Source organism: Numenius arquata, chromosome 5, assembly GCF_964106895.1.
Source record: "Numenius arquata chromosome 5, bNumArq3.hap1.1, whole genome shotgun sequence".
NCBI lineage: Eukaryota > Metazoa > Chordata > Aves > Charadriiformes > Scolopacidae > Numenius > Numenius arquata.
The window spans coordinates 4,840,581-4,863,498 of record NC_133580.1 but is presented as its reverse complement, the minus strand read 5'-3'; the positions used below and the strand labels follow the sequence as shown (position 1 = coordinate 4,863,498).

At 44.4% G+C, this 22,918-nt stretch overlaps 1 protein-coding gene across 1 annotated transcript; it reads left to right on the top strand.

The window, feature by feature from the left end:
* The first annotated feature begins 2,875 nt into the window (after positions 1-2,875).
* MSN (moesin) lies at positions 2,876-22,614 on the top strand. The gene is given in 14 exon segments (XM_074148191.1): positions 2,876-2,953; positions 12,217-12,312; positions 12,859-13,136; positions 13,600-13,675; positions 14,030-14,184; positions 14,651-14,693; positions 14,696-14,749; positions 15,838-16,001; positions 16,442-16,479; positions 16,482-16,571; positions 17,245-17,405; positions 17,614-17,706; positions 18,079-18,312; positions 19,357-22,614. Coding segments are annotated over 14 exon segments (1,710 nt in total). The 5' UTR covers positions 2,876-2,890; the 3' UTR covers positions 19,522-22,614.
* The last annotated feature ends 304 nt before the right edge of the window (positions 22,615-22,918 follow it).

The following is a 22,918-nucleotide window of genomic DNA, read 5'->3' as shown; positions in this document are numbered from 1 at the left end:
CCGCTAATGAAGATGCGAGTCTTACAAATTAAGTATTCTGCGTGAATTAGGAGGTTTACTTACTTTATTTTAAATTTTAAGGTCTGATTTGCTCCGAACAGCTTAAAAGCTCTTCGGGCACAGGTTGCAAAGAGCTGCCACAGATGTTTCGGTTCTGTTTTCTGGTGCTTCCTCCGTGCTCAGGCGCTTCGGCGTCCCATCACTGTTCAATGTGATGATACCAGATAAGAGTAGCTGCTGTGTTTTATCCATAAACAGTGGAGCAAAAAGACTATTTTTCTTTCACGGTAGCTGGTACATTAGTGTCATAGGTGAACAGGAAAGACTTTAAAACAAACAAAAAGCAAACTGTTGCTTAATGGCTCATTTAACGTAACCCCTTTTATACTTAGACATGGCTTATGGACACCTTTGCTCTCACTGGTAGGTGTGCTGGGCAGGTCAGGCTCACAAGCCAGCGCTCCTCCTGGTAGAAGAGACTGCTTCCAAGTATAAGTAGCAAAGCTGGTTTGGGGAGCTTTCAGCCCTTCTAGCAAACAGCTGGATTCCTGGTTACCAAAGCACTGTGAAATTAGCCAGTTGTCAACATCTAGGATCTGAGGAGAATAATTTTGGAAAGATACAGCAGGAGAACTCAAGGCAACTGCATGGTATTAAAAGCTGCTAATTTTAAATTAAACAAAGCCTGGTTGCTTATGGGTTTAAGTCGTTTGCTCTTTCCTTGCTGCTTCTATGGGATGTTTTTTTTCCTCATTTTGACTTCGTCGTGTCGGGAGGTTCAGAAGGCTTCAAAACCGACTTATTCCTCATCTGCTTATTCATGATATCTTTGCTCCAATGATGTCTAAACAGCGTTCCTTATGCATGCAGCAATTAGAACTGCAGCTCTTCTTGACTTCAGCTTTGCTGTGCTGAGCTGACCTTTAACCTCTTACAGAATACACTTAAATTTTTAGCTAAACTTAAAACAAGAAAACCTTTAGGTTCATCACGAGTGGGTATCGAGTACAAAACAGTGGTGTGCCCAGGCTCAAGTGGGCTTTTGGGGAAACTTCAAAATGTATTTGCATATGGATATAGTGGTCTCTTTTGGCCCTTGACTTAAATTTAACTGGCAGAATGTTTCTTGCTTATGGAAAAAAAAATAAAAAATCCCTGGTTGTAGTCTTGTAGTCTGCTGCTGCTTTCTTAGTAAACAAGATGTGAAATCTGTCTGTATACTCGGTAGAAATGCAGGGATCAGGACTGACTGTGATCGTATCAGTATAGGGTGGTTCCTTGAATATTTCTCTGCTTACTCCAGCTTTTTTTGGTCTCCAGTGTCATGTGGTTAGCTTATAGTCTACAGGCGAGTTTGAGTTATTCTTACTAAAACTGTTCACAGCAGAATTCCCCCCCACACCCCTGGAAGGCTGGTGGAGTGTGCTAAGAGGATTGACTGCACTAAAGAGCAAATAAATTAAGATTTGTTGATGTGGGGTAAATGGCTGCTGGCAAGGAGGAGAACTCTGAATGCAAGGCCTGTACGCTGGGCTCTGGTGCACTGTGAATGTCTCGTCTGTAGAACTTTAAGTTTGCTTTGATGGAAAAGCATGAAAACAGTTTGGTCTGAAATATCTGCAGTTTGTGTTCACAAATTGTGAAATATCTATTTCAGTTTATACGTATGCAACTAGAAGTGAGTTCTCGGGCAGCTCGGTGTGCTTGCAGGCCTTACTTTGCCTGGTCAGAAGTTAAGGCATCCTCGTTCAGGCAGGAGTATTCCTGTCTACCCCTAAGGATCTACACGATGTTTTCCAGTAACGATCAGCAGTTGTGAATGGAATTGGCTGTGGTTTACACTAATCTTTGAGGTGAAATGCTTCTGCTGTTTTAACTTGCTTCACGAGAACTATTGGTGAAAGATGTGCAGGTGTCTCCCTGCTTCACGAGAACTATTGGTGAAGGATGTGCAGGTGTCTCCCTGCTTCTGTGGGATGAAACTGCAAACTCCGTTGCTGCAATCCCTTGCCACTTGAATTTCACATGTGAAAACATGACAGTGAGACTCTCCTGTCAAGATAGTTTGTCATATAGTGTTTCTTCTGGAAGACCATTAATGATCTTACTACTTGCATCTAAGGCTGATGTTGACATGACTTCAATATTAAATTACACCTAAACCATTGCTGCAGTGTTTAGAGATCTTTCACCTCCCTGAAAGAACTGGAAAGCAGTAGGCAGCTGTATGGAGGAGATACTTCACAAGCAGGAGAAGTATCTGCACGTACTAGTGAATATATTAGTTGACCATGTGTCCTATTTGCATTAGCACATGAGACTGTCTTTGTGTCCTGTCTCCTTCATACCCACAGCCCTTGGGGCATATCAGGGCTTGTGCCTTTTAATTTCTGCAAATACCCATGGAGACTGCAACAGTACTGGTGGTATTGACTGGTCTTCTGTAGCAGACTGAGTCGTTAATGCTTCCAGGGTCTTCCTTGACATTCATCCTTCAAATGGAAGGGTTGGATGTCCAGTTGTGCGTACCGAGGTTTGGAACATCTCTGCTTTGGTGAAAGACACCAGAATGTTCTACGCTAGAGATTCAACTTCATAAGCTGTAAATGGCTCTCACGTGTGTTGGTATATAGATGAGCTTATGAGTAGGACAGACAGGATAAACTCTTACACTGTGAAACAGGAAAGTTATATTCTACAGGGAAACTGGGAACACCATGCTGGCAGGGCAGATGACTTTTGTAACTAATGGCAGTGAAGTTCCTGGAGGCTGGGGAGCTGGTCCCTGGCTGTAGGCAGATGTTGGTCTTTGTTATTGGGTAGCATCACTTGGAGAATGTGTTGTAATGATGCATTTTCTGTCTTCCAGATCAGTGTGCGTGTTACCACCATGGATGCTGAGCTGGAGTTTGCCATCCAGCCCAACACTACAGGGAAACAACTCTTTGATCAGGTAAGTGATGGAGCTGCAGAAGATCTCAAGTTGATAGAGACGTTGTGATTCTATTAAGGCAACAGCAAACAATTTCTAAAGGACTTCAAAGATTAAGTGACGTCGTGTGTAATAACTTCAAGAGAACTCAGCATGGTAACAAATTATACTTTTTTTTTTTTCAAAATTACTACCTTTGTTAATCTCCAATGATATGTTAGGAGGTATTCTTGCCTCTAATGAACTGAATTGGTGGTATAACTCATAATAATAATAATAATTGGAAAGCAGTAGATGTCTGCAATCATAATTTGTAAGACAAGAAAAGTCTTAGGTGGGAGCTAATAAGTTATCTTTGGTTGACTGACTTGCAAGCGTTGTGTAATTGATTTCAAAGAGTAGTTGGTCTCTGAAACAGAAGCTCAGCTGGGTTTCAAATATTGCTGCAACCCTTAAGTGCAGGTGAAGCGATATTCTGTATTCACATCAGACCCTGAGGGAAGTCCTCTAAAGAGAGGTTATGTACTGTCGTCTTCTGGGTGCTTCAACCTTCCTCTGCACTCACTGGCTGGGCAAATTTCCCCTTCCTTCGGCCCAACCAGAAGCAGGGAGGCACGTGCAGCTCAAAGTTTGAGCAGCTCAAGACAGTCATTATCAATCGGAGTGGTTGAAACTTTGACACGCTCCGCTGTGTTTCTGTGCTGTAATCCTGAGGGCCATGGATTTGCTACTTGGAGGAAAATCTGAACAGTAAGTTCATAGCTTAAAGAAAAGCAAAATGAATCTTGGATTAGTGACAAGATGAAGGAGCTGCCAGACCAGATATGTCGGCTGTGGGTGCGGTTCAGTAGCGCTAAGCGTTCTGGGGCCAGCTCTACGTAGTACCTATCTTAATAAAGAGAGAAACTGAAGGGCTGACCCACCCATAGAAGTCAGCTATTTTATTTGGGGCTAGGAAACGTAATTTAAAATCTTTTTTTTAGATGTTTAACCACAAACTGCTACTTTCTCATACACAGCTGGATGATTCAACACTAGATATTACATTGCTCTTTGCAGCCCAGCCCTGAAATGGAGGGAACAGAGTGAGATCCTAGGCTTTACTAAAAGAGCATCCTTTCATAATGAGAAAAGCAGAAAGGCTTTCAGAAAAGTTCTGAGTTGCAGTGTAGTTCTCAGCTGTCTGTGTGTTACTACGTAGTAGCTCCTACATATTTTAGGCCTGTGTGGTCTCAAATCTGACAGTTCTTGATTGTTAGAACTGAGAACTGAGTCCATGTGTGCAGCATGGAACTCCACCACAGTTAGTTCATGGGAGCAGATGCTGATGAAGCTGAGGTGACATATCCCCAAGTTCATCAAAAGGTGAACTGTTTTTTTTTGCAGGGGGTGTCATTCATGTGGATGCTTCCCATGATTATTTCTCAATATCTGATTTCGGACATTATCTAAGCAAATCACAAGGTGCTAAGAAGTTGTACTACTGAAGTCAGTAGTATTTTTAATAAACATGGTTTGTTTGTGGTTGGGTTTTTTTTGTTGGTGTGTTTTTTTTTTTTTAGTCAGCTCTAGACCATCTGCAGCTTTTGCTGAGAACTGACATTGTGGTGGCAGACTTGGGCTTCAGCGACTTCTCTCTGTTTGAAAAGCATCTGGTCATGCTTCCAGTATGGGAACTCTCCATGTCTCAGTAATTGATTTCACTCCTTTGTCTCATGTTCTCAAACAGCTGCACGTTCTCCTCCCTGCAGTGGGTTTCACACAGCACCTGTCTAAACAGAAGTTTTGTTGGGTTTTTTTCTTCCATAGTAAACACATCACTAAGAGAGAAAACAAATGCTGTTGCAGAACTGAGTTTCTAGGTTGCTAATGTAAATGAGGCAGTGTTTACTTCAGCTAAATTGGGTTGTAGGTGGAGCTCGAGGAGGAAATGTGGTAGGGGAAAAAAAGTGTCTGAAGCTAGCTGTTACACACTTGCGATTTCTAAAAAATCCAGTGGACACCATGTCTTTATACTGTCCATCTATCACAGTCACTGGAATAAGAATTAAACTGCTTTCTACTGTCTAGCACACAAGATCTCCTCGTGGAGGTGGTGATGTTGGTTCCTGGTAGGGGTGATACCGAAATGAATGTCCTAGAGCCTCACCACCGGCAGGTGTCCAGGCTTTGGCCGAATGATTCATCAAAGACCTAACACAACAGTGTAGGGTGGTGGTAGTGTGGTACTACCACAGGAAGACTAACCCTCTGCCAGGGCTTCAGGGCGTTGTGAGCAGTAAGGGAAGGGAGTTGGCAGTAGATGTGGGGATGTCAAAAGTCTTCCACCTCTAGCATGAATAAGGAGTTTTGGAGGCTGCTGCTGTGCGAGTGGTTGAGGAGCCTAATCCCAGCCTCTCTTGCTGCCCTGCAATCTAATCGTTGGCCCTTTACAATTAAGGAAGCTAATTGCAAAGGAGGTAGCTATTCAGCTCCTGCCACAATGAGAAACATTTCATCTTGGTCTCTACATGCAGATATACATCAGACTGTTGTCTGTCTGTTTTTTTTAATGGGAAATTGAAGGTTTTGTTTCTATTGCAAAAGAGACTTTATAGCAGATTTGCACATGAATTTCACTGAATTTCACTGAATTTTTTTAGAGTTGGAAGGGACCATATACATCATCTAGTCCAACTCCCCTGCTGAAGCAGGATTGCTTAGAGAATGAAGGAAAGCAAGTACTTCTTGTATATGGACATACTCAAACAGATGATTGATCTTTCCATAATGAACTAATTGATTACCAAACTAAAACATGAGAGCCTCTAGTGAGCTGACAGCAAATACTAAACTTACTCCCTTTAGCACGGGGATGGGGCTTTGCATATATTGGCAGCTGGCAGGTATCCAGCGTGTTTCCAATGGCTGAGCTGTTGGTGTGGATTAGTTCCTGTAAAGGGGACAGTCTGGGCCGTTCTCCCCGCTGACGGGGACTAAGCGGTGACTGCTGTCTGACTGTTTGCTCTGTCCCAGTGTCTGTCCTGAGGTGGTCTTGGGTCCCACGATGGGGTGTGTAAGAATAAAGTTAAGGCTGTTCACTTTCTAGCTCCCTTCATGTTCTGCTCCTGGAATTGCTAATCTAGTATTTTCTGCATGATGCTGGTTCTGAAAAAGGAGCTGCTTTCATCAGTGCTTTTTTGAGGGAAGGGAGGGTTCCTCTACAAAGTGAACTTAGGGCTTTGCTGTTGCAGCACATTGACCTTCGTGTGAAACCTAACTTTGGCCTCTTTCACAGAAAAAATTTAAGATACCCTGCATGTTTTTGCCCTAGAGTGCCCTTTCACTTTGAGCTGTCGGTTCTGAGTTAAGCAACAAGTAAGCTGCTGAGCATTACCAAGGTTTCTGGCTGCACAGCTACCTCGGTGTATGCTGCTGGCTCTGTTCGGTAACATCTAGGCAGTATTTGTTTCCACCTGTTGTGTATAAAGGTAGATAAATACATTCATTATACCACACATAATTCTGACCTGCTCTGAACAGGATTCAGAAGACTTTTGGAAAGCTTGTTTCTAGGTAGCAACTTCATGAGGAGGAACAGTGAGTCTGAAGTTCCATAGTAATAATAAGTGAATGGGCTTGAGGTGAAATGTTCCTGTCTCCCTCTTTCCTGCTTGCTTCAATTTCAAAGTGATTTTTCTAGTGACAGAACAATGCAGATGTTTCACTGCTCTGTTGGAAAATGCCTTCTCCCCAAAGTAGCTGGCTGTAGAAATGTCACTGCACTGTTTCACAGCTCGATACTGTGATTTAACCTAGAGATCTTTCTATAACACTCCATCCCCATGGCTTTTAACTGTACAGCTTAAATAGCTTAAGCTTGTGTGCACAGGTAAAACCTGGATTAATGGAGACAGGAGGACTGTACTGTCTGTATTCTGCAGCTTTGCTTTTGTACCTTTTTGCTTTTGTGCCTTTTAGCATCAGCCAGTGAACTCCAGCGCTTGCTGCCTCCCTAACAAAACCAGTAACTGCTCCCATTCCTCGGCTGCTAGCGATGGATTAAAAGAAGAGCTCGAGGACGGGCTGTGCCTGTCAGCGGTGCTGCTTATCCCACAGCCTTGATTACCTTGAAATGCTGCTTTTCTGGGGGTGCAGGGCACAGGCTCTGCAACAGCGATAGCTGCTTGTTTTCCTCCTTTGACCCTTTTCTGTATCAGACTGAAGCGCAGCTGGAGTGGACACAGAACGTTGCTTTGCTTTGTGTATCTCCCACACACGAATGATGTGCAAAGAAACAGTCTGGTAAAACTGCTTAGCTCTTATTGCCGTGGATAGCTGTGAAGTTGTGTCCCTCCAATCTTTTTTTCCCATTCAAACTTCCTTTTTCTGGGTAAATTTTCTAGCTTAAATCGTCAGATTGAGTTGGGGGGGGGGGGAGGCGAGGGAGGGCTAACCTGTGCCTTGGACAGGGAGAGAGGTAACTAAATGGCTTGCTGAAGTGCTCCACAGCTGGCTGGCTGGGAAGCTTCCATGGAAATGCCCTGGTGCAGTGGACACTACATCTCACAGGCTCCTCAGGCAGCCCGTGCACAGACTACTCGCAAAATCCTCAACCGCTTTGACTTCTGCGGTATGAAAACATACTCCCTTCTTCCACCTCCCCCACACGCTGTATGAGGCAGCTTCTCGGATGCCTTTTTTCTGATCGCTTCTGACCTTGGATCCTGCTGGCACCCTGTTCTTTCTTTCATTCCCCTTCAGAGCCCCTTATTCCTTCTAGTCTCTGGTAGAGTCGTCTTAGCTGTCTGTTGGGTGGTAAATGCAGTCGATGGCCATTTGATAGACCTTACATCAGGATCTTTTTAACAATGAGTTTTGGTTACTAAACTGCTCAGTCAGTACTTCCCCAACCTAAAATGAACTCTATTTCTCCAGTTTCAGAGCAGAATTGCTTCTCGGTTATGTGCTTAGTGCTCTCTGAGCCTGTAGCTCTGACCTTCTATCCTTTCAGTGCTGGCTTTTGGACATTGCGAAGTCCAGGAGGTGGTGGCTTCAGCGTGCCACGCCAGAGTAAGCCTTTAGAGTAACCAAGTGCACCCAATCTCATTAAAGGTGATTTCTGTCCAGTTAAGAGCCATGAAGCCAAGTCACAGGTTAAGAAGAAATGTGACATTAAAAAAATTGTAGTATCTGTCACTTCAGATTTTGAAAGCATGTGATTAACCTTTCTGGGAGGCTTTTCCTCAGTTTCCTGAGCTTTTGGGGTCAAAACTAATCTTGTAATAGAAAAGTGCACTCAGCTATGGGTTAAAATTGTAACAATAAGCATCTCTGCTCACTCTAAACCTAATCACTGATACTGTGTGTTACGTTCAGCATTGAGCCTAATATGTAATGGTGTGGGGGGGTATTTTATTTTTTTTTTTCTTGGTAATTCTTAAGGATCCTACATATTTCATTAAGAGCCAAAGCTCCTGAGATTCTGAGTTTATGTGCCCTGCCCTGGCTTATCTGCTGCAATGAGTTTAATGGTTTTTTCAGGCCACCAGTTTTTTAGCCTCTTCTTTAATGGTTGCTGAAGCTTACAACACAGGCTGACCAAATCCCTCTGGACTTGAGTAACTCCAGCTGAGTTGAGCTGTGTCTGGAACAAAAATGGCTAGTCTCTCATGGCCTCTAAACTAAGCTGTGTGAGGAGGGAGACTGTAGAGAAGCCTTTAGTCTTGGTAAGGTCCTACCTTGTAGTGTTTAAATATGTAGGAAACTGGTCTGGAGGAAGGGCTGAACCGAAAACTTACTATGGCAGTTTCATGGTAGAAAGTAGCAAGTCTTGGGAGAGTTTGCTGGTTCCTCCAGCAAAGCCCAGGGCTCTTGTTTGTGTAATGAAGGCTTGTGGTGGAGCGGTATGGAAATGTGTCTCAGATTTCACAGGAATATGTGGAAACTTGCTGGCTTTTATAAAAGCAGTAGTCCAACCAAAAATGAACTGCTTGTTGCTAAGGAGGTCAATGGCAAACTGTAATAAGATTAAAAACACAAGGAAGATCCTGTCATTAAGCACTTTGGCTTTTTAGCATTTTGGAAGGGAAAATTAGAAATATATCCATCAGCCAAGCAGAAAGGGAAGAGTTGAATATTTACGGCTGCAGATGGAGCCCATCTTGGGTGTGAAGTTAGAGTACCTGGAGGACTGTGTTCTAGCTCATTTTGGACTCTGGCATATGAAACTACAGATGTGGCTCCAGTTCAGAGCTCCTCCCGCAATAACGTGTTAATTTCTCTCAGACACACTTGATGTGCCTGTTGTAGAGAGGGAGAGAGGCCCGCTTCGTCTTTAACTAGGGCAGCAGGTGAGATTCAAGACAGATTTATGCTGTGGGATAGCCTGGGATGCTTTGGCCTTTGGCTCAGGAGCTTGGTTTGAGTGGAATGTCTTCTCTGCTTACGTCCTTTGGTCTTGCCCATGTGTAGATCGTGCTTTCATGCAGGATCCACGCTTGTTTGCCAGTGTGGTGGTGTATTTGCTGGGCTGAGAATGAGGGCAGTCCTCAAGCATCGACTTGATGCTAAAATCTACATCTAAGAGGCTGCTTATGGCTCTCCGTTTGCTGTGGGGCAGCACTCAATGGCAAGAACATAGTTTGGAGGGAGATTGGGGAGTGACAGGAGGAGTCAGGCAGACCTGGTAAATGTGGAGTATGGAGAAGTGAGAGAGAAGGTTACCTGGAAGACCTTGTGTTTTCTGAACAGAAGTAAAAAAAATCGTACTACTATGTGCTTAAACTGTCTGCAGAAGGTAAAGGGAGGGTGACCAGAAATGCACCTTTCCCCTGAGGTGATATTGCTTACTAAGTGGAATTTTAAGCTAATGGGTACTTGATGAAGAGCTTTGTCGTGGCTGATCAAAGTACCCTGGGACAGCTGAATTCTAAGGCTGCCTGTAATCTTTGGCCAGTTGTAGACTAAGCCTTGTACTGTAGGCTAAACAGGACCCAGGGACTGACACAGTGTTCTCCCTGGCACGAAGAAAAGTTGTCACTCTCCAGCCGAGAGTGTGTACTTCAGGTATTTAAGTATAGTGGTGTGTGTTAAGCAGTAGTATGTATTCTCCTGTCCTGTGTGCCAGCCCTTCTCCATCCTCAGCTGCTGCCAGTAACGCTTTGCTTTTTGGAACATCTCACAGTTGCTCTACACCCCCAGACATCACTGAGCTGTGAATTGCCAGCCAGGCTCCTTGCAGCTGTAGAAAGCCGATTCTTCACGCTTTTCCCTTTGCTAAATGGAATTAAATAACCTGCTAAAGCTGTGTTGGGAAGGAGGGAGGAGGACTGTCTCCCCCCCCCAGCCTTGGTTCAGCAGCAGCTTGGGGGTGTGATGTTGTGTGCTGGGCTGTCCCTTGTTGTCCCTGCTATTGCTGTGCAGAATTCTGCTGTGGAATAAAAGTGCTTTTGTGCGGGGCCTTTCAGTTCCTTGCTGGCACCCGGCATGTTGAATTCCCAGGCGCAAGCTGCTGACAAATGGAAGTGAAGCAAGCAGACACATGCAGCGGAGGGGGGAGCTTCTATCCCATTCAGATGTTAATGCTGCCAAGAACAGAGCTTTCCTTAGGCTCTAGGATGGCATTTCTTCCTCTCCTGCCACCGCGGCCTTTCAATGCAACCCGCAAACTCCGATTCTGCTCCTGCTGAAGCTTGTGTGTGTCCTACTACATGATACACACCAGCGAAGGCTTATCTGCCCAACGTTCCCATGTTTACAGGGGCTTTAGGGCAGTTCTCCAGTCTATAGTCCAGCGAGAAGAGGCTGAATCGTTACGTGGCATGATGTATATAGACGACATGACCGTGCATAGGTTTTGTCTCTGTGGGTGCCTCTGCTGAAAGCTGCCATGGGTTTTTGGGGCCTGAGAGGAACTAAGGCCCTAACACTGCTTTTGAAAGGCCAGAAGAAATGTCTGATCCAAGCCCTAAAGAATCTTAACGAGTAATGTGTCTGCGGGGAACCTATGTCCTTGCCGTTGGTGTCTTGCCAAAGCTAGAGACCACATCAGAAGGGAACAGAGTGCATCCTTAGGATTCAACAAGGAAGTGATTTAAAAGGAAGCAGGCATTTAGGGAGAAATCATAAAACATGGGACAGGGCAGTACGAAATTACCTCAGCTTTCCTGGCAGGGGACACACCATGATCGGGCAGTTTTCCCGGCAGGGCCAGGCTCATCCCCTGCTCTCCAGTTGTTGAGCCCCTCCGAAGGAGGGAAGCTGAGGGCGGTGAGCCCGAGTGGGTGGGTGGTGTGTAAATGCAGCTTACAGTGTCGTACTTTAGGTACAGTGTTGATCTAAAGGCAAGTGTCTTCTCCCTTCCACTTCCTTGTCTAGTAATGGAGGTGACGGGTAAGCGCCTTGTTTGCTGGTATGAGAACAACTTCTGGGGGGTTCAGGAGAGATGTAGGGGAACTTCAGTCCCTAAACTTGCCGCACCCTGTGGCACGTCCCAGACTTGCCAGGGCACAAAGCTCTGAACACTGGTGCTAGCGAACAGGCCTTCACCAAGAAACCTCCCCCTCCTTTTTACCAGCAGTAGCATTATCCTGCAGTAGTCTTGCCCCCCCGTGAGGCTCTCCTCTCTTGTTACAGTATGTCCGTAAAGCCTTCTTAACTCTTATTTACCCAGCACCCATGGTGTGCCGGGGAGGTGACTCGGGAGAGAGCTGACATACTGGTGTAGTTAAATTCAGTGGTGGCCCTTTGTCCTGGCACAAGGGACAGCATATGGGTTTACCCACTGCTGTACCTCTTAATGGCGCCGCTCATTAAAGAGCCGCGTGAAAGCCCTCTCCACAGCTATCAGTGGAGCAGAATACAAATCTTAAACCAGCACAACCTGGCAGGGTGATTCATGGCTCGCCCAGGAATAGTACATCTGCATGATAAGTGAGGGGTGTACCTGAAAATGGAGCTGCCTTTTTGATTCTGGGCAGCTATTATACCTGTCAGACCTGTTGCATCGTATTTGGGCTATACATGTTGGCTTATAAGTAGCCGAAGAAAATAGTGTCCCAGCTGTTGTTTATAAACAGCAACAAGCCTTAAGGAGAGGAGGGAGAGGGAAGAATACAATGCATCTCCCACTTGAGACCCCTGAGATGCCCTGTCATCTGTGTATGTGCACCATGGCTAGGGAGGCAGAAGGCTAGGACACTGGTCATCGTCATGTCCACCTGACCTTACCTCTAACATGTTCTATTCCACCAAGTGAGATCAGCCCATCTGGCTGCGGCTCTTGCTAATCCTCTTTCTTCCAGGTCGTCAAGACGATTGGTCTGAGGGAGGTCTGGTTCTTTGGACTTCAGTATCAGGACACCAAGGGCTTCTCCACATGGCTGAAACTGAACAAAAAGGTATGTTTGCTCCAAGGTTTCGCTTGTCCTGGGTTCCTTTCTCTTGGAGGGCAGGGACAAATTCAGTCTTTGTATTTTTGTCAGGGGTCTGTTCTTGCCTCTGTACACACCTGAAGTACTGCAGGATTAGTGAATTGGGGTCACCTTCCTTCAGTCCACACACCCCTTCCCCAAGGTACAAGGAAGGAGTCATGGTGTCTGACCTGCTCCTCCTGCTTCTAGTCCTGTTTGTTATCCAGGCGGATCCATTACCCTTTCCAGTAATACAGTGCTGTGGTGCTTGTGTGAGCATCTTGGGTGTGGAGAAACCCGGAAAGTAACTTACCTAGCACTGATATTGACTAGTGGCTTGTTATAAGCCTTCTGGGGAGAGGTCATGAGGTATTTAGCAGTATGGAATTGAAAATCCTTGCTTTTCTGTCTGCTCACTTTTGCATGGGAAAGGAGATTTTTTTTTTTTTTTTTTCCTAATGCATGCTTATCTTCCTGTTCATAAACCTGCTCCCCTTCACTTGGAGGCTGTAAAATCCGATAACTCTGTTTCAGGTAACAGCACAGGATGTACGCAAAGAAACCCCCCTGCTTTTCAAATTCCGTGCCAAGTTCTTCTACCCAGAGGATGTGGCGGAAGAGCTGATCCAGGACATCACGCAGCGTCTTTTCTTCCTCCAAGTGAAGGAGGCAATTCTGAATGATGACATTTATTGCCCTCCAGAAACAGCTGTCCTTCTGGCTTCTTATGCCGTCCAGTCAAAATACGGAGACTTCAACAAAGAGGTGCACAAGTCGGGCTACCTTGCTAGTGACAAACTGCTCCCACAGAGGCAAGTGAATCTGGGTAGTCATGGACCTCCTTTGCCTTTAAGGGTTTGGGATTTATTTTATTTTGGGGTGGGATGGGGTGTATCTTGTTTGAAACGTTCAGAATAAAATATAGCCTCACTCCTCTCTGAGGATTTGGATTAGTTTTCACTTAATCAGGAGTTTTAATCTTAAATATCTTACTGCTACTGAAGAAACTCTAATCAGAAATAGTGAAAACAGCTCCAAAACAAAAAAATGAAATGCTACAAGGAGAAGCACAACTGAATATAACCTGTCATTTGTCAAACATCTGAATACTGACCAGTGTGTCTCTAGCCTTATAGTAAAACTGTATTTCCTGGAATATTTTTGTGGGGGAACTGTGATACCAATGGAGTATTTAGTGAAATGTTGTTCAAGAGCGATGTGACTGTGTGCATAAATGCAGTGGCTGGTCTCAAATGTCCCGTGTGCTGTTTCTAGAGTTCTGGAGCAGCACAAACTTAACAAGGACCAGTGGGAGGAGAGGATCCAGGTGTGGCATGAGGAACATCGAGGAATGATTTAGGTAACGGATGCAGTGTGAAACTGCTGTATTTAAAGTAGTGTGACATGCTAGTGTATAGTGTATGAATGCATACAAAAATGTGTGGCTTGCTTCAGGATGAGCTGAGGTTCTTCGGGTTATTCTGCTCAGAATAACTAGGTTCACATGCTTCTGCCCTTGCTAGTCCACATGAGCTGCCTGTTCCTAGTAAAACCAAACTGAATTTGCAGAGTATTTGTGTTATCTACTAGGCTGATGCTTGGAACCTTTGCCGGCTTGTTGCTGCTCTGCCCACGTAGGAAGACAGCATCTTCTTGCTCTAATGGCTTATGGGCTCAAAAAGGAATATCTGCTTTCTTTTTACACACTGCAGAAGAAGATGCTGTCTTGGAGTACCTGAAAATTGCACAGGATCTGGAAATGTATGGTGTGAACTACTTCAGCATTAAGAACAAGAAGGGCTCTGAACTCTGGCTAGGTGTAGATGCTCTTGGACTCAACATTTATGAGCAGAATGACAGGTAATAAATCCCCTCTCCTCATCATTGCCTTCAGCTCCTTTCTGGTGTAAAGGCATTCAGAGTTAATCTTTTCTGGAATTTCATTCTTTAACTAAACCCTACAATATCTATATAATTCTTAGCTGTGTTTCTGAGACTGCCAGAATGATCCATAAAACGTGCTGCTTTGGACCAAAAAATAGAAGAAACTGGCAAATCTTATCAAGCTAGTTTTACTTGCATCCCTAATCTTCCTGCCACAGGTGCATTTTCCAGTTCTGTTTTCCATTTAAGAAAAAGTGGGATTGAAAAACTCCTTCTTACATTTGTAATTCATTCACATGACTACTTTTGTTTGCTGATTCCATTTAACATAAGAGTATTGAAATATGAGGGCAGATTTGGTTAAAATTTGAGTTTTATATTGTAAGTGAAGAATTTGGAATGACTTGGGGCTCTTATTTCCTTTTGCTTTCCATTTCTGCAGGCTAACACCGAAAATTGGATTCCCTTGGAGTGAGATCAGAAATAGTCTCATTTCAATGACAAGAAATTTGTTATCAAGCCTATTGACAAGAAAGCGCCAGTAAGAAGCAACACTCAAATTAAACTTTTGGCTTCTTAGCTGAATGATCTCTCTTTTTTTTTTTTTTTTTTTATTGCACACAATCTTTTCATCAATAATGTCAATGCTGACATGAGCAGTGCTGTATTACCTGATCTGTTCAGAAGGGGTCTAATGGCAACAAGGTGATAGTTGGGATTTGTTTCTGGCTCGGAGAGTGGAAATTTGTTTCAGTAGAACCTGAAGCTCTTCAAAGTCAGCGTCAGGGAGAAGCTCTTTGCTTGGGGTTTCTGATTCTCCTAAGATGGTTCAGATTCTTTGATAATACAATTGGGATCTGAGGCACCTCTGTTACCTGTGAGTGCTTCCTTTGCAGCCTGTTGGCTTTAGTAGTGTATGGGATGGTCTCTTGCAGTTTTTCACCTTACTTGAAGCTGAAACTTCAGGTCATTTTGTAGGGTACGCTGGGAGGGTTCTTTTTTTCTTGCAAATTTTTAATGCACATAATTGGTTTCATTTTTAAGGCTTATTAATTTCCTGTGTCAGCTGATACCTTCTGTTCTTCTGGTCATTCTTGTTGCATTGCTGCTTGGAAGCAATTCCCTGCTGCTGTGGCTTTGTCTTAAATTTAATTTAAAATTTAAATTAATTTAAGACAAGCTATTTTGTTTTAGCAGAACAAAGTTATTTATCTATTGGTCATAATGCTTAACGCCCTTTCTGGCATAAGACAAAACATTACGCTTGATGTGGCTGGCCGGACTGTTGCATTAAATAACAAATTGGGAAGGAAGGTGGGAGAAGTGATAGTTTCAATAAACCAGTCCCGATGGTTATGCAAGGACACAGTGAAGTGAGTTGCTGTGTGTGCTAGGGATGCTTTGCAATGAAACCCAGCACGTTGGACACTTCTGCCCTGTGTGTATTTGTCACGTTGAAGTTAATTCCTGGAAGATAGATGTCTAACTACCACCACTGATGAATTAGACAGCGTTAAGAAAAGCTGGCTAGCAATTCTAGAAAGCTTAGGGTCTTGGAGCGTATTGCATGCGCAGGGGGCTTCTTATGCTGAAAGAACAGATTTAATGCTGCCTTTTTCTTGTCCCAAGGATTTCGTATTCTATGCCCCTCGGTTACGGATTAACAAACGAATCTTGGCACTTTGCATGGGGAACCATGAGCTCTACATGCGCAGACGTAAACCAGATACCATTGAGGTGCAGCAGATGAAAGCACAGGCTCGGGAAGAGAAGCATCAGAAACAGATGGAGAGGTAGGGTTCTGAGTAACCTGGGCTTTGGTCGGGCACTACACAATAGCATTGTGTGCTGGATAAATCGCTGGCAGCACCTTAGTCTGCTTGAGCCAAAAAATGAACAGGTGCTTTCTGCTTCAGTAGATCTAATGGGATGATGGAAATGGCACTCATCAAATGTAACCCACCATCAATTTCTTAAAGATTTGCCCATGTATTTGATGGGACTAATATGGCTCTTGATATAAGGAGACTTCCCTTATAACATTGCTATTATGAACGTGCCATTAAGATTAATGCCAGCAGAGCTTTTTCTTTTTACACTTCTATAAAGGGGCAGGTCTGGAGTAAAACTCGTCAGCTGAGTGCTGCAGTGCCTATCTCTTGTGTTCACTAGGAAGCTCTCCAATCTGAGTAATTGTTAATTTGAAATCGCATTATGACTTCCCCCTCATCAGAGCCCTGCTGGAGAATGAGAAGAAGAAGAGGGAGTTGGCAGAAAGGAGAAGGAGAAGATTGAACGTGAGAAGGAGGAGCTAATGGAGAGACTCAAGCAAATTGAGGAGCAAACAAGAAAGCTCAGCAAGGGTAATATGAAATGTTCCAGTATTTCCTTAAATACATAGTCTGAGTGAGAAGAGTTCAAGTAGTAAAGCTGTGAGCATCTCTAAGCTATTTGGCTTTCCAGTAGTGTGTGCTAACTGGTGCTGAAGGCCCTGATTTAGCCTTCTGAAGCTGAATGTAAGCTCTCCATATGCAGCTGCTGAAATAGGACTTGCGTTAAAGAGATGGGTGGTGGCCAAGATGCCTCTCTGGCAGTGAGAGCACCTTGCAGTTGTCCATGTGCTGGCTGGAAGCTTTATCCCAGCACATCTGGAGAAGGAGGAATCGAAGCATAGCAGGGATCACACCAGCCAGTACTCTGCTGTGATTACTGTCTAATTGCTTGGCCAGTGTTAGAGCGTGGTGTTGCCCAAGTGAAATGCTCTATGCTTCTCTGCCTAAAGGATGCCATTTTGGGATGGGTACTTCCCTACAAATCAATCGGGCGAGTAATCTGTTGGCTTGGAACAGGCCTGGCTCTTAGTCTTCCAGCTCCAGTTACAATGTGGAGGAGAGGAAGGGGACAGTTGCTTTCATCTCTCCTTTACCTGTCCCTCTGAAAGAAAACCCTCATCCAGCACATAGGTGTAAGAGCACCTTGCTTCTCCTGCCGTTCTTTTCTTGATCTCTCTTCAAACGTGCTCCTCTATTCCTTCAGAACTGGAAGAACAGACCCGCAGAGCTATGGAGCTGGAACAGGAGAGAAAACGAGCTCAAGAGGAAGCAGAGAAGCTGGCTAAGGAACGTAGAGAAGCAGAAGAGGCAAAGGAGGCCCTATTGAGAGCATCCCATGATCAACAGAAGACCCAGGAACAGCTGGTAAGTGGGTGAGCTGAAAATCAGATAGGGAAACTAGTGACAGGGTAGGCATCTAAGTTCTTGAAACAAACTAGGCTATGAATATAGTGAGGAAGGACAGTTTGGTTCTTTGATTTCTGGAGATACTCTTTTTATTCAGGACTCGAACTAAATGCTTCATTTAGCAAGTGCTTTGGTTTTGTCCCCATTAAAAGCCTTTCTTTTGCAGGCTGCTGAGATGGCAGAACTCACAGCCAGGATCACGCAGCTGGAGCTGGCCAGGCAGAAGAAAGAGAGTGAGGCCCAGGAGTGGCAGCAGAAGGTAAAGCAGAATCTGAGCAAAGGGCAGTACTTTTTTGAGGAGTTGCACTTCATTCTGTGTTGAGCTTGAGGCTGTTGTAAATACCCAGCTTTGCTTTTCTTGGTGGAATGAATGCCCTGGTCAAAATATTTCTACCTGGAGTTAGAATAATTAGGCCTGTAGCCCATTTTCCATTAATTTAAAACCACTATTCAAATTTCTGAAGTGTTTGCCAACAGAAAGTCTTTCAAATGATTGTGGCTGAGTAACTTTATAACATACCACTTCAGTGTGCAAGGTTTTCTGTAATAAGCTCTGAGTAGTGCTTCTGCAGGAAGACTCATGCACTCAGTATAATCCCGACTAACTCACTGTGGCATGGCCCCACTGCAGGCTCAGATGGTGCAGGAGGACCTAGAAAAGACCAAAGAGGAGCTGAAGACTGCCATGAGCACCCCTCACGTCACTGAGCCCATGCACGCTGAGAACGAGCATGATGATGAGCAGGATGAGAACGCAGCAGAAGCCAGTGCTGAGCTCCGATCAGAGGCCACCATCAAGGACCGCAGTGAGGAGCAGCGCACCACTGAAGCAGAGAAGAACGAACGGGTCCAGAAACACTTGAAGGTACGAAGTTGGCGGCAGAGAAGGGTGTGTGTCTGGGTGCTGCTTCTATTCTTCTTGCCATTAATTGAAGCAGGGAGGTATTACTGGTGTGTCTTATTTTTTAAAAAAAAAAAAAGGGTGGAGTGGGGAAAGAAGGATGATCATGATCTTGCCAGATACTGCTTAACCATTGAGCAGAGAGCTAGATCTTGTCTCCTGGCATTTGCCTTCCATTTCACTGGAAGTAGTGAAGTATTTTCAAGCAGTGCCAAAAAACAGCATCTGTCAGGCACAGTGTGCATGTGTGAGTCTTGCCAACCACCTGCCAGCTGTTCGTAGCCCTGGCTGCAATGAATCAGAGAACTTGGTCCAGTTCCTATCAGACAGCTGTCTGTAGCCGTCTTGTCTGACAGGATTGTGTTGCAAAACTCTGGAAGCAGCCCATTAAGGCTCGGCATGGGGGGATCACCATTTTATAAGGAGCTCCAGTGTTCTGGTGTTGACGTTTTCCAAGCATTTTGTTACAGTGCCTGCTACCTGCCTGACTTGCACTAGGCTTTGTGTGTTCTGCATCATGCTGTGGTGATTATGCACAGGCAGAGTGACAGAGGTGCACTTTGTCTTCTGCATCAAGTTTCTTTTGTGGTAGAAGGCTAGTAATTGTACAGATTCTGCAAGATGTTCCTGTTACCTTTAGGGAACCCTCCACTTCTTCTGAAGTACATTGGAGAGAGTCTTTCTTGCTGTGCTAGACAAAGATGGGTAGGGTGACCGACTGCCTGATGTTTTCTACCTTCAAATGTTAGGGAAAAACATTGACAAGCTCCACAGAATCACAGAATTGTTTTGTTTGGAAGGGACCTCTTAAGATCATCTGGTCTCACTTCCTTGCTCTAGCAGGGTCAGCTGGAGCAAGTTGCCCAGAACTGTAAATGTTAGGGCTTATCTGTTTCCTGTCTCCGTGGATACTGAATTTTTTAGGAGGCTCAGCAAGGAACCTCCTTGTTCAGCTTTGAGTCTCTGGCATGTGCTAACCCATTGCTATCTTCTTCCCCTTCTCCAAAGGCTCTTTCCTCAGAGCTGGCAAACGCTCGGGATGAGACCAAGAAGACAGCCAACGATATGATCCACGCTGAGAACATGCGTCTAGGCCGAGACAAGTACAAGACCCTCCGTCAGATCCGGCAGGGCAACACCAAGCAGCGCATTGATGAGTTTGAGTCCATGTAAACTCTCCCCCCCGCACCTGCAGCCCTGCACTCTCTTCTCCCCTCTTTCCCATCCTCTCCCATCATTCACTCGTAATCGTGCTACGCTGGAACCACTACAGAAGAGTGACCATGGTCTTATTTATCGAGTTTTGGGCAAACGCTGGAGTTAAGCAACAGAAGAAAGAATAGTATTTACATCTTCGTGGGGTGGCTTGGGAAAGCAAACATGTATTGGGGCAAATCTGAAATTGTTTGGCTTTGGATAAAGTCTCGCTGCATTTAGTTTTGTATTGCTTAATGAAGTGGCTGTGGTGCTGTCCTCTCCTCTTGGGTGGGGAGGCCAGCAGATACTTTTACTGACTTACGTACAGTAAAGTGCTAACGGTTTGACACTGTGCCTTCCTACTAACTTGTGCAAGCTTCAGTATTAAGCTTAGTAGCCAGGGTCTGAATTTCTGACTTAATACAGGGTCTGAATCATGTAGTTGAGAAGAGGAGGCTGGAGCTTAGGAAGAAGGGTTGGAGGTAGAATGTGGACTTTCTTTCTCAAAGACCAAAGCTTTTGTCCTTCAAACATAAGCAGACCAAACAGATTCTGTGGCGTTCCTGCTGGTGTTACCTTTTGTTGTTTAATGATGGGATTTTGGATTTCCTAATCATGAGGAGGCCTTTGGAATATTTCCACTGATGCAGTGTGGTTTGGAGCCTTGACTTCCCTGCTTTCCAGAAGTTTTGTCTCTGGTAAACGGCTTTGTTCACTGTCATTTGTCTGACTTGAATGTAGCCAGTGAGGCAGAAAGAGCTAAAGAACACTGCCTTCCTTTTTGGGTTTGTCAGTGGAAACCTAAAGGGGTAGGTAGACATCTAAAAGACTAAAAATTCCTGTAACTGTATTTTCCCTTGCTGAACCAGTACATTTCTAGTCATGTGAATAGGATTTCAGGTTTTTCCATAAGAGGCCTTTTTAGCACATAGTCATTGGTGCCTTATGACTGTGTATAGATCTGCTGTAGCTCAGATGTCTTTAGTTTAAACTAGATGCAATCATAAGAAGTGATCAGCAGCTGGGGACCAAAAACTACTCTTGTATCTGGGTCACGTACAAGACACTGCATCTGTCTTCCTGGCCTCAAGCAGCATTTGAGGGGAGAGGATCCTGAGATATTTCTCCAATTGCTGCCTTAATGCTCACTAGCTTTCTGCCAGATCCCTGGCTCAAGTGCTTTTCCTTCCCCAGAAGGATGCTTTGCCCCTTCGTAGCTTTGAGAACAGAAGGCTCTGTCTCTTAGAAATGGGACACTAGTGGTTGTGAGACTGGTCCTGAGAGCCATTTATACCAGTTGTTGTAATACCCATCGCCTCCTGTCTTCCAAGCTGTCCATGCTGTAGCTACCCGGAATCCTTCCCCCCCTTTCTGGGGAGGAAACAGCCATTTATGCTCAGGGTTGAATTGGATTTTGCCTTGATCCTTCATAGAAGGAAATGTTTAACCTTCAGAAGAGGCCTCTTAAAAATGGATTCCACCTACAATGGAGTCCTCCTTTGCTTTGCCCTCCTTGGATTAGCCTATCCCTACAGGAAGTCATCAGGCTACTTTGTCATTTATTTTCTTGCCTACCGTGATCCTAGATCATGTGACTTTATCAGTTTTGTGGATTCCCCCTTTGTATGGGTCACTGCTAGTGGTGATAAAATGAAAACATCTGAATGCTAGAGCATCTTCAGCTCCCTGCTCTGTGGGAAAGGTAAAGGGGGACTGTGCCAAAAAGAAATGCTCGTGATAGTGTTAATAAACTGCAGTATTTCCCCAAGAATTCCTTGGGCTGCTGGAACCAACCTTACCAGTGCTGTATTATTTTCTTTTTTGGGAGCAATACCAGTCTGTGTGGAGATCCACACAAATACCAACCAGCCAACCTCTGTTAGGAGCGTAGCTCAGTGTGTTGCTTCTAAACATCCAGATAAGTCATACGGGAGACCCTTCTCTCCCCTAGACACGTCTGCTTTTGGGGGACATGACACGGTAAGCTTTTGGTTGGCCAAAACCACGTGCCTCAGTACTTTGGAAGTCACAAATGGAAGATTGCAGTTAAATTTGTCAGAATTGATATTGTGTATTTCTACACTGAAGGGTTATTGGCACGGGCTCCATGTGAGTCTCATTGCTGGGGGAACAGACAACCTTTACACTTCTGTTTTTGGTGCTTTAAAGCTGGTTCTCAGCACTTCTGCTCTGTTTGTGGCAACTATTGATGCATTTTGGGGGGAGAAAAACCTTTATTATATTTTAACAATTTCCTAACAAGCTGATGTATGGTGCCTGGAATACGTGTTCAAATAATAAACCAGTAAACCTTTTCTGCTTTGATGGGTCACACAACACTGCTGAGCTCATGTATTATGATGCTGGCATGACTTCTGTTTATAGGGTTGGTTTTTTTAATCGTTCTAATTCCAAATGGTCCAATATAGGAATAGAACGGCTTGTGCCAGTGAGTCCACCTAACTCTTTGTAGTTGTTTCAGCCCTGCCTTCTTCTTAACCAGTATTATATTCCAGTGGTATCTAATGATATTTGATTTCAATACTTCTAGCTATGCACAATTAGAAAATATTAGTCCTGGGACAGAGGATATGTTTATCGTCCTACTTCCCTTGGAAATGTATACTGTATTGTAAAGAAATGATATTTTGCAAGAAAACTAATGTAAGAAGCTTTCAGTATTACGGTGAGATTTGTAGACACTTTTTTTTTTATTTGTTAGAGTACAGTGAATTGTTCTTCTTCCTCTCCGTGTTCCGGTTTAATTGGATAACTGCTCCTCTTGGGGGGTGGGGGGAGGGAAGTACTTTATCAAACGTGGGCCTGGCTTGTTTTTTCTTATTTTATTTTTTTGTTGCTGTAAATTATGTTGAGGTTTTTTTTGACCAGTCTTTTTACTGGGTTATAATAAAACATCAATTCCTTTAAGGTTGTGGAGTAATTCATGGGTCCATGTGCTTATCTGCAGAGAGAACCTTGATATTAAGGCATTTTTTTTTCCTGTTTGGAGGAGTTGTTAAAATCCATACTCTGTTCTTCCTAAAGTGCCAATAAAGTTCAGAGAAATTCAGCAGATGGTGTCTGGCTGGTTCCTTAAGGCTTGCTTGGAGCCTAGAGCTGTGTCTCTAAGCTGAACGGGTCTTCCATGCGGGTCCTGAGAGCTAGCGCTCTCGGGAATGAGAAGATCTTACTCGCATCCCGAAAAGCAACTGCTTGAATAACATCTTTCCCACTCCCCAGCCCTCCCAGCTGTCGGACTGGAGCCAGTACTGGAATCCACGTTTCTTTGTGGAGACACTGAGTATAAATTTATATTGCGTTTAACTTCCAAGTGGAGGAGGAGGAGCAGCTGTTGGACCTTGCCACTGGTGAG